At 43.3% G+C, this 12,544-nt stretch overlaps 1 protein-coding gene across 2 annotated transcripts in view; it reads left to right on the top strand.

Annotated features, from left to right (window-relative positions):
* LOC134228165 (uncharacterized) overlaps window positions 1-12,544 on the top strand; it is a 172,054-nt gene that overhangs the window by 28,491 nt on the left and 131,019 nt on the right. For both annotated transcript variants that reach the window (XM_062709951.1, XM_062709950.1), the window contains exon 2: window positions 10,749-11,084. In XM_062709951.1, the coding sequence (XP_062565935.1) occupies window positions 11,025-11,084 (60 nt within the window). In that variant the 5' untranslated portion in view covers window positions 10,749-11,024. The remainder of the gene's footprint in view (window positions 1-10,748; window positions 11,085-12,544) is intronic.

The raw sequence follows: 12,544 nt of genomic DNA, 5'->3' as shown, positions 1-12,544 counted from the left end.
AGTGCGCAGCGCCAGCGTGGGTCACTTAACCTTCATCTCGGCTAAAAAACGCCGGTAGAGGTTATTGACGGCCCATGGCTTGTGGAGGCGATGAACCGCAAACGCGATGGGCTTTCGGCCTTCGAGGTGGCGACGGAACAGCTGGACGCCATCATCGGCTTTGCGTCATCGAAGCATAATATCAGTAAGGACCTCAAGAGGAGCTTGCAGAAACTTCGAAAGTCGATGTTGGACGCCAAGCTGGAAAAGGCGGTCGGGACGGCCAAGTGCGAACCCGTGAAATCCATGGAGTCAAGGTCTACCCAGACTGAGGCCCAAGAATTCGCGGATTTGGGCAAGGTCGAATCGACCGAGGACGTGCCAGCGAAGACGGTGGTGCTTATGTCTGCCCAGACCGAGGCTCAAGTATTCGCGGGCACGTCGGGGGTGGCTGCTCCAACGGAGCAGACACAAAAACGGGGGAGACAGTCTCCAGGGGATGAGCTCCCTGGGGGCCGCCCCAAAACGCGGAGGGTTACTACCCCGAACAAGGGTAGTGGGGCTGGGAAGCCGAACCCCGGCCAGGTACCTCCAAAACCGGGGGAGGAAGGACCTGGAAAGGTCCGTCCACCCAGGAAAGACGGTGGTAAGGGGTTACGGCAGGCTGAGAGCTCTCAGCCGCCCCAGACCAGGGAAATAGAGGGGATGACGCCTCCTGGACCCTGGTCAAGAATAAGAGGAAACCGAAGACGTCAAGGGCCGAAATGAAGGCCCAGGCGAATGAGGGTAGCAGAAAGTCTAGGGTAGGCGCCAATCGCTCCAGGGGCGATGCCTAGTCATCAAAACGGACGAGGCTAAGTACTCGGACGTCTTGAAGGCGATGAGGAGTGACGTCAAGCTCGGTTAATTCGGCGCCGACTTACGTCGAATAAGACGTACCCGGACGGGGGAGATGATCCTCGAGCTGAAGTGGGGCGTCTCGCAATAGAGCATCGCCTACAAGAAGTTGGAGGAGGAAGTCCTAGGTGAGACGGTCAAGGTGAGGGCACTCACGACGGAGGTGAATCTAAGGGTTAAAGACCTGGACGAGATCACCGAAGTCGAAGAGCTCGTCACGGCACTGCGGCGACAGTGTGAAGTGGAGGCGTCCACCGCAGCCGTTCGGCTACGGAAAGGTCCAGCAGGGACACAGGTAGCATTGGTTCGGCTACCTGCAGCTGACGCCTCCAAGGTAGTCAAGTTAGGGAGCGTCAAGGTGGGGTGGTCGGTATGCCCTGTGGGCATATACGAGCAACCCGAAGTTTGCTTCAAGTGCCTGGAACCGGGGCACAAGCAATGGGACTGCAAAGGCCCTGACAGAAGCAAGCTCTGTCGACGCTGCGGATTGGAGGGACATAAGGCACAATGCTGCACGAACCCTCCCAACTGTTTGATCTGTTCCAGCAAAGCTGCGAACAGCAAGCACCCCATGGGGGGTTCGCAGATCCTTACCGGGTACCCGCCAGGAACGGTAATTGGGTCACCGATGGGTCTCAAATGGCAGCGATATGTACAACGGGGAAATACCCAGTTCAAGAGTTGGTGTCTTCGACACACGAGGGCTTCGTCATTGCCAAAGTCAACGGGGTCTTCTTCTGCAGCTGCTATGCGCCTCCTCGATGGTCGATCGAGCAGTTCGGTCGTATGCAGGATTGTTTGACGGCTAACTGATCGGGCGTAGGCCGGTGGTGATAGCGGGGGACTTCAACGCTTGGCCGTGGGATGGGAGAGCCACTCCACGAATCAACGGGGGCAGATCCTGCTGGAATCACTGGCCATGTTGGATGTGGACTTGGCCAATGTTGGTACCTAAAGTACCTACAGCTGGAATCAACTCGGTGTCGATCATCGGCGTTAGGTTCTGGAGCCCTGGCCAAACGAGTAGATCCTACTGGAGGGTATATGATGGCTACACTCACAGCGACCACCTGGCGGTTCGCTACAGTATCGACTATACGACCAGCATTCAGCGGACGGAAGGGGCGAGGCCTAGTCCTCGTATGTGGAAGACATCATACTTCGACGACGAGGTGTTTAAGGAAGCGCTCCGCCGCGAGCACAATACTCTCGGTCTGAGTGGCGAGCAGCTGGTAACAGTACTCTCGCGTGCATGCGATGCCACCATGCCTAGGAAAGTCCACCCTAGGAATGGGAGACCACCGGCTTACTGGTGGACTCAAGCAATTGCGAACCTGCGCCGCGCCTGCCTACGGGCAAGGAGGCGGATGCAGCGAGCACGCACAGAAGAGGAGCGTGTTGAACGACGGGTGGCGTTCGTGGCTGCTAGAGCCGCTCTGAAGACTGAGATTAGATCAAGCAAAAAGCCTGCTTCGAGGGCCTGTGTCAAAGTGCCAACGCGAATCCATGGGGTGACGCCTATAGGGTCGTAATGGCCAAGACACGTGGGGCGATGGCCCCTACAGAGCGGTCTCCAGAGATGCTGGAGAGGATCATCGCGGGGCTCTTCCCACGTCACGACCCAAGCCCCTGGCCTCCCTTCGTGGAGCTGCCAGGAGCCAGGGTGGCCGACGAGGGAAGAGTAACTGTGGCGGAACTTGCGGGGATTGCACAGTCCCTTAGTGTAGGTAAGGCGCCAGGACCGGATGGTATTCCGAACCTGGCCATCACATAACATAAGTGGATCTTCGAACAAGATCCCATCAAAAAGTTGACCCCCTTTCGGTGGACCAAAACTGTTATAACGAGCGTCGGGAACATCGTTCTGTCATTCTCAAATGTAAACAAATACCATATGATCAGAAAATTAGAACACTTTGTTTCAAAGAGTACAAAGGTCAGGATAGACAACCGATGTGTGGAGAAATTCAGTTTTAGCATGCATATATTTTAAACATTATCGAGATATGGGAGATAATATCCGAAAACAAATCTCTTCTGCGCTTCTCACAACAATGGACAACATATAAAATCAATATCGACATTTTCTTTATCTAAAACAGCTATTTTCAGGCGATTTTATAACAATATCTTTTTTCTACCGATTACTAGTATCGAAAATGAAATGATCCTAAAACTGGTACAATATGTTTGTGTATGAATTGAAGAAAATTGAAGTTTTTTCAAAAAGTGTTAATTAAGATGTCGTTTAAAACTGTACTACATTAGAAACTAATCTGTAAATATGCAGTTTTCGGTTTTTTCAAAAGGATGGCGAGGGATACACCAATGTTGGTTTTCAAGTTGCAAAAATGAAAGTTGCGAAATGAAATGAGAAAAAAACCAAACAGTTTTCAAAATAAAAGTTTTATTATTGACTAGATGTCATTCTTGTTAATACTTTTATCCGTATAGACTGCAATGTTGAATATATGTATATCCTCTAACCTAAATCATTAACCAAGTATACGAAAGCAAACTCGTGGGACGGCGTCGCGAGGTGTTTTTAGTTTGGAATAATAAGGAACTATATGTTTCAGATCATTTTGAGAATTGAAAAGCTGTTTCAACACTCATTTACTTAATACGCTTTAACTAAGCATTAGGTTAGTTTGAATAACTTGACAAATTGCTGATAATAAGTATTCTGGTAATAACGTTTACAAATTTGTACCGATAAGGGGAAATATTGATTACATTTATTGTTCAAACAGCAAAACACTGATATTGTGAACCAATATTGTAATACTTCATTCAAAAGTTTGGTGTTACTGTACTATGATAAATCGAAGTTTCATGTTCAAAATATTTCAAAGTTAATTACAGAGTTTCAAAAGATTAATCGTATAATTATGTTTTTAATCCATTTTAATATAATCATATAATTTTATAATGATTGTGACTGACCTTCATGAGTCGATATTTTAAGGAACAGTCGATTCATGGAAATATCGAAATGTGGAATAGAAAATCCTTCAAAAGCTCTATGGAGGGACCATTACAGTAATCCAGGAAATATTGTTTTCATATGGCATAATTTTTTTTGATGAGCCGACATCCAGTCATAGAACATCGACTCATGGAGGTTTGACTGTAATCATTTTTATATTCAATGAACTAGTTCAATTCTTTTGCAGAAAGAAAGATTTTAGCTCAATACCAGAGAGTTTCTTTACTATGTGCGTCTTCTTCTTCTTGTTGTTCAGTATCTAGTGGGCTTGGTAGTCATATTGTTACCGCTTCTGACTCATATGCCATGTCGTTTCCATTCATATCCTATATCTCCATCTTGATATTCTAGCAGTAATTGCTAGAACTATAAATAAACGAAAAGGTAGTTCCCTGCCACTTTACCAACTCGTTAACTAAGGCGAACCTGTGCTACTCGAACCTTATCCAAAAATGTCAATAAATTCCGCATGAGCTCGTGGCAAGTGCAATGTATATTCGGCTTGCAATGGTTAACTAGAGTTGCATTGATGCTTACTTTTCTGAATCACAGTGACCGGTTAACGGTGACATCAAGATATACGAATACAATACGAGCTGTCTTTCCTCAAAATCGGTAAATTTTATTACCAACTAGTCAACTCGGCAGACGTTATACTGCATAGTAGGCGAAAGTGTGCGTTGTGAACTGCCCATGCGAAATTTTTGTACGAATCTCATTATTTTCGCATGAGGATATATCATATAAGCCCGTCGGAAACGACAACGAATCTGCTGAAGGAATGAAGAAAATCCATCCAGCCGTTTTCGAGTTATGCGGATACGATTTAATTTTTATTATTTATTTAGAGATATTATTTACATCAACATAAGCACTTTAAACCATCAATATGGAAGAATTGGATTCCAAAACTGTAAAACAATAAGAAAATTATTAAGCCTTTTTTTGTGGAATGTCCTGTCATAAGACGAGTTTTACTATTCAGTTTTATTCCACCACGTTGTAATCGAAAAAAAAATGTAGCTAATTTTGGTGTGAATAATAATCAGATAAACAGTAAAAATCACGCGACCCCTTGCTAATTGAATACTGTTATACCATATCTTTTGACGTTTCGATGTTCCGTATAACACATTCAATCTGTTATAAGGGTACAACTTTTGCTACCCGAGTTACACATATGTTATGTGCTGGCCATTAAAGCGGCCATTGCCGAGGCTCCCGAGATGTTCAGATCTGTCATGCAGAGATGCCTGGACGAGGGAGTCTTCCCTGAAGCATGGAAAAGGCAGAGCTTGGTCCTATTGCCAAAGGCGGGAAAACCACCGGGGGATCCGTCGGCATATAGACCAATATGCCTGCTTGATATGGCGGGGAAGGTGCTCGAGAAGATCATCCTCAACAGGTTGTTGATACGCACGGAGGGTGCGGATGGTCTATCGAGTAACCAGTTTGGCTTCCGAAAGGGTAAGTCGACCGTAGACGCTATCTTGTCGGTTACCAAATCCGTGGAGATAGCTATCCAGCGTAAGAGGAGGGGACGCTATTGTGCAGTAGTGACTCTCGACGTGAGGAATGCTTTCAATAGTGCCAGTTGGGCAGCTATTGCAGATGCGCTCCTGCGTCTTGGAATTCCCGAGTACCTGTACAAGATTCTCGGAAGCTACTTCCAGAATCGAGTACTGGTATACGACACGGAGGCAGGTCGGAAGTGTGTTGACATAACCTCAGGGGTTCCGCAAGGTTCCATACTGGGTCCGGTGTTATGGAACGTCATGTACGACGGTGTCTTGAGGTTGAAGTTCCCGGTGGGCGTGGTAATCGTTGGCTTCGCTGACGATATTACGCTGGAGGTCTACGGCGAATCGATCGAAGAGGTGGAGTTGACTGCAGCCCACTCGATCGCAATTGTGGAGGAGTGGATGAGTTCCAGGAAGTTAGAACTGGCTCACCACAAGACTGAGGTGGTTGTTGTTAACAACCGAAAGTCGGAGCAGCAAGCGGTGATAAGGGCAGGCAACTGCACGATCACCTCTGAACGCTCAATCAAACTCTTTGGGGTAATAATCGACGATAAGCTCACCTTTGGTAGCCACGTCAATTACGCCTGCAAGCGTGCCTCCACAGCTATAGTGGCATTGTCCCGGATGATGTCCAATAGCTCTGCGGTTTATGCCAGCAAGCGCAAGCTTCTGGCTAGCGTTGCTCTGTCCATACTGAGGTATGGGGGCCAGCTTGGGGCACGGCCCTGCGTATTAACTGCTACAGAACGAAGTTAGAAAGTACGTATAGGCTCATGTGCCTAAGAGTTGCGAGCGCGTACCGTACCGTGTCGCACGATGCACTCTGCGTCATCACCGGTATGATGCCTATTGACATCGTTATCGGTGAAGACATAGAGTGCTTTGAAATGCGCGGCACGAGAGGCATCCGCAGGACTGTCAGGTTGGCCTCAATGGTCAAATGGCAGCGTGCGTGGGACAGTTCCACTAAGGGTAGATGGACACATAGGTTGATACCGGAGGTAGGTACGTGGGTCAAGAGGCGCCATGGGGAAATCACTTTCCACCTGACCCAGGTCCTTACAGGCCATGGTTGCTTCAGACAGTACCTACACCGGTTCGGACACTCGGCCTCGCCCGAGTGTCCGGTGTGCGATGGTTTAAAGGAAACGGCGGAACACGTGTTGTTCGTGTGCCCGCGTTTTCGCACAATGCGTGACTACATGCTTGCCACATGTGGTCTGGACACTACCGGACAACCTAGTTCGGCGGATAAGCAAAGATGAAGTTGGCTGGAACGCCGTTTTATCGGCTATCGTCCAAATCGTCTCGGAGCTACACAGAAGGTGGCGCGTGGACTCGAGGGATGGCTAGTTCAGGCGCAAATAAGAGGTGGTCCAAGGGTTCGGAGTCGGCTTCATGGGTCATACCGGTGCCCTGTGGTCGAACTCGATCCTTTTATCGAACAAGTGGCCGCGTGAAAAACAACATGGTATCGTCGCTTTCGCGGCGTCGGTCAACCGGGCGGGTTCCGAGCCCGAGGACGGAAAGGGGTCCTCGTCAAGGCTGGGGCAGGCGTAGGCACCGCGTCGGCAAGTCCCTCTGTGTGCTGGCGAATAGGCCCTATCGCAGAAATTTGGGGTGCACGCGGCATCATCATTCTTGATACCAGTCGTGCAGAGGGAAGCAGGCGCGAAGTCGACCCTGCCCACCTTCCGAGGACATAGGGCGTGGTAAGGCCACCTGGAAAGCCGGCAATGCGCCGGCACGATACCATGGTGTTCTTCTAAAAAAGCGAGTCACGGTTCGATGCTGCAAGGACACGCAGCTAACCTCGAGGGTGCGTTATGCACTGGCCCCCCTTTGAAGCATTACTTTCTGGTTGTACCGAAGGGACGATGGGCTTGGCGGCAATGGAAACGGTTTAGCTGGTCGGGGATGCAGTCCTGCCTCCCTCATTGGAGGTGGCTCCTAACCCAGCACTTCCTGGTCAACCCAGGATGTCTGTTGAGCAGATTCCCCCTCCATTGCTTAGGAAGAAAAACACACACGCACACACACACACACACACACACACACACACACACACACACACACACACACACACACACACACACAGACATCACCTCAATTCGTCGAGCTGAGTCGATCGGAATATAACACTATGGGTCTCCGGGCCTTCTATAAAAAGTTAGTTTTTGGAGCCAACATATAGCCTTTACGTATACTTTGTATACGAGAAAGGCAAAAAAGTTAGTCTATACAATCTTATTTAGAATTCAGCAGCAGCAGCTGCCACTCGAAGAGTTGTAAATGTTTCGATACATTTATGTTATCAGAGTTCCTACTATTTATTTATTTGAGACGCCATTATGGTTTGATCCAGTCCATCTATAGTGACGTGAAGATGTAAATGATGTGATGTAAAGATGTGATGTAAAGAAGTGACTTTAGGCTGCACGACTATCTTCGTGGTAGGGGGCCGTACACTTTTTACGTAATAATTTTTTCTGGCTTTTTCGACCCCCCCCCCAGGTAAGATTTTTCTCATACAAATGATTTTTTATTTATATGGTGCGTAAAATGTTGACCGACCGCCCGTTCCCCCATAAGTGCTTACGTAATACGTGCACGGCCCCTAGGCATGCGGTACGAAGAAACCAGAGGAGCGACATCCATTTTTTTTACTATGGATATTGACAGGTTTGCCTGTTCGTTCATTTTTTGGGGGATAAATTTATCCCCCAGTGTCAAATCACCTCAATACTAATTTATTTTGCAATAGTATGTGCGTGAATTTTGAATGTTTACGTTTTTACATGAGAATATGATGCAAAACGCCCATACCACTCAATAATGCAATATGATACAATCATGAGAAAATAGAGAAAAGTTTAACGAATTATCAAATAAAACAATTTTACACTCGATTCCATGCTTCAAACTTAAGAATGTTCAGCTCAATTATTTAAAATGCTAGTTGCACAAGGTACTGTCTGTGCCTTTGTTCGGTTTATATCATTTTCACCCTTGCAATTGTTTATGTTGCATTCGCAGTGCACTCGTATTGGTGATTCAGAAAAGATGTGACAAAGATGGCGTAGCTTCCCGACCAGTTAGTCATAACAAAATTTTATCATAATTATATCAATATGTGTTACAAATAACAAAACTTGTAATAATTTTGTTATAAATTCTCTGTCAAAAAATGAGGAAAAAGAATTTCATGATCGTCATAACATGATAATAACATAATGTGTTATGATTATTCTTACCGAAAAAAAATTGCCTACATTTTTGGTGGATAGGAATTGGAAAAAAACGAAGGTACCACCTTCAGTATAACTTGAACCTACATTCGAAGTTGAACCAGCTGGACAAAGTTAATTGCCTACATTATGGATAATCATAACCTTTTCAAGAACATAATTTGTTATAGAATAAGCTATTCTCACTTTTCATGTAGCACATCGAGTTATATTTTTGTTCAATTGAAAGTTCATTCAGTAACATTTATGTTAAAACTAGAAGAAATTTTGTTACATTTTTTGTTATTTTTAATACTAATGATACATGTCTTCTAACAAACGCTGTTATAAAAATGCTGTATTATAATAACAAGTTCTGATATAAATCTGTTACCGTCTACTGGTCGGGTTGTCATCCCCGTGGAAGAAACCAAATAGGTGATGCGTTAAACCTGACAAATGCGTTCATTTTCAGAAGCCATTGTCTCTTCTTTCTGCTTCATAACAGGTAAACACGTTCATTTAAAGAATACATCATCCCGACCAGTTAGTCATAACAAAATTTTATCAAAATTATATCAATATGTGTTACAAATAACAAAATTTGCAATACTTTTGTTATAAATTCTCTGTCAAAATGGAGGAAAGAAAATGTTTATGATCGTCATAACATGATTATAACATAATGTGTTATGTTTATATATACCGAAAAAAATTGCCTACATTTTTGGTAGATAGAAAAAAAATGACAAACATGATATTGTTTGTCAAAATGTTTTTATTTTATTTTATTAAGGGGACAGCTTTTAGGCATAAATGTTTTCTAAAATAGCGTTGTGATGAATATTTAAAATAAAATGCGGTTTGAACTTGAAATTATGTTGCTGAACAAAATGATCAAAAGGTTCGGCATTCGAGCTGCAATTAATATTTGTTCTACGCGACCCACCAACAATCAGCTCGCGACCCCCCTGTGGGTCAGGACCCACAGTTTGGGAAACCATGGCCTACATTATGGATCATCATAATCTTTTAAAGAACATAATTTGTTATAGTATAAGCTATTTTCACCACTTTTTATGTAACACAACGAGTTATATTTTTGTTCAATAAATAACATATTCAGTAACATTTTTGTTAAAACTAGAAGATATTTAGTTAGAATTATTGTTATTTTACCTCCTGATGGTACATGTTTGATAACAACCTCAATTATAAAAAATCCAAACAGAATAACAAGTTCTGATATAAATCTGTTACCATCTACTGGTCGGGATGCCGGGCAAACGTGTTCAATTGAAGCAGGCATTTTTTTTCTCTGTTTGCCTTATACCGGGCTAATTTGTTCATTAAAAGAAGGCATTGTCAATTCTATACGCCTTAAATCGGGCAAACGCGTTCATTGAAAGAAGGCATTATCTCCTATGTTATAGCGGGCAAATGTAAAGAAAGTTCATGTAAAGAAATCGTTATTAACTCGGATCGCCTTATACCCGGCAAATGCAATCATCTAAAAAAGGCATCAATTACTCTCTTCGCCTTATACCGGGAAAATGCATTCACTAAAAGAAGGCATTATCAACTATGTACGCCTGAAACCGGACAAACACGTTCATTTAAAGAAGGCATTCACTCCTATTCTTGTTTGCGAACGAACGAAACTTTCAAACAAATGCAGTTCGTTCGAATCGTTTCCCCATTTGATTTTGCTGGCGTAAACAAGTATGCGCATCAGCTTTCGTTCGAAAGCGTGTTCGTACGTAAACAAGAATAAGGGTGATTATCTCCTATGTTCGCATAATACCAAGTAAACATTGCATTCTTCTACATAAATTTCAGAAAGTAGGTATTTATGAGTAGTGTTAAAAATCTTAGTTGCATGTTATTTGGCGATCCGGAGGTACCAAAAAAAAATTTTTTTTTTTGGTAGAAAGTAGGAGATCCTCAACAACACGTGGATATTTTCCCTAAATTTAGTATCATTTTCGGAAATATGTGCTGTGCATATGGTCACTGGTCTAATTTGCCAAGAAGTGTCTACAAATGCTCTGCATTGATATTATAAAAAATACAACTTATTACAAATTAATAAAGATCTAACCATATTTTTTTATTTCTTTTTCTTTATTCCAGAACATCCCCAGCGAATTCGGCACAACCCGGTTAGATTGATTGTCCCCCTCTCCCCAATCTGAAGCCGACCAAACGATCGGCTTCCCGTCCTTAAATTTCCCCCTCCAAGACGCCACCGAGAGAGCTCGAAAATAGTTTCCGAAAGTGTTTGAGACTCTAGTCCACCATCCCTCCTCCTCAATAAAAAACCGAATTCCGATCTACAGCACGAGTGTTACGTGCTGGAACCAAATAATCAGCACACATAGGAGTAAAACAAATACAAATAAAGTCATCATGGGCAGTAGATCGCGATGTTTTATCGCGACATTTGTGCTTTTCTTCACAGTATTAAAGGTAAGTTTCATCTGTCATTACTATCTATTATGCTGGATGGCAATAAGGACATTGGGCAATTTCAATTTTCTTTAATATGTCCCAATGTACTCCGAGTGTTCTGCAGATCAGCATCGAACGCAGGGATTGAATCCAAAAGAGAAAGAACAAGTCTCTCACTTATCATCTCTGTATACATATACGATATGTAGCATACCGCGAGAGACTTTTTTCGCAAGCTGTCCTGATAGAGAACTGATTCGGGAGGCTATACCCCATGATAAATTTCTTTTAGAAAGCTCCAAATGCGGGGAGCACTGGCTCTGATGATGCGTTTCAACTTGTTCTACACAGCTGTGCAGTAACCAACACGAAATGAGCGAAAACAAAGCGAGAATCACCATTTTTCTGTGGGGGCTGCCTATCCGATTCTCTTTTTTCGCACTTGTATACAAGTTTGATAAATTTGTTATCATGGCTTGTTGTGATTCGGAACAGTTTTTGCCTCTCTTTCATCGTTGTTCGTTATCCATTGATAGCGATTTCTGCAAACCCTGCCCATTTCTAAGCTACATTTCTCGCTCATTATAAAATGTATCAGGATAAGTTCTTTAGAGGGTACAAATACAAAGCAATGAATGGCTCAGCGCTAGAAAATGTATGTACAGTGAAAGTTCTTGACTGTCTTGTAGGCTTCCAAAAGATTTGGAATAATTTACAATGTTATGAAAACTCATATGTGAATATGTACGTTATGTGGAAGATATTGATTTGGAAAATGTATTGGAGGTAACCACTTTCCCTGCGATGGGACTCGAACCCATGACCCTACAGTACGCTAGACTGCCCGACCAGTAGATAGTAACAGATTTATATCAGAACTTGTTATTCTGTTACAGCAAATTTTTATAACAGCGTTTGTTATAAAACATGTACCATTAGTAGTTAAAATAACAAAAATTGTAACAAAATCTCTTCTAGTTTTAACAAAAATATTACTAAATATGTTATTAATTGAACAAAAATATAACTCGATGTGTTACATAAAAAGTAGTGAGAATAGCTTATTCTATAACAAATTATGTTCTTGAAAAGGTTATGATTATCCATAATGTAGGCAATTAACTTTGTCCAGCTGGTTCAACTTCGAATGTAGGTTCAAGTTATACTGAAGGTGGTACCTTCGTTTTTTTCCAATTCCTATCCACCAAAAATGTAGGCAATTTTTTTTTTCGGTAAGAATAATCATAACACATTATGTTATTATCATGTTATGACGATCATGAAGTTCTCTTTCCTCATTTTTTGACAGAGAATTTATAACAAAATTATTACAAGTTTTGTTATTTGTAACACATATTGATATAATTATGATAAAATTTTGTTATGACTAACTGGTCGGGTGGTGCTTCAACCAACTAAGTTACGAAGGACCTCCGTCGGCCTTCGCAACCTAGAGGCTACTGAACGAGCTCGAGATT

Source organism: Armigeres subalbatus, chromosome 3, assembly GCF_024139115.2.
Source record: "Armigeres subalbatus isolate Guangzhou_Male chromosome 3, GZ_Asu_2, whole genome shotgun sequence".
Taxonomy (NCBI): domain Eukaryota; kingdom Metazoa; phylum Arthropoda; class Insecta; order Diptera; family Culicidae; genus Armigeres; species Armigeres subalbatus.
Note: the sequence above shows the minus strand (reverse complement) of the source record. Positions and strands in the feature narration are given on the sequence as shown.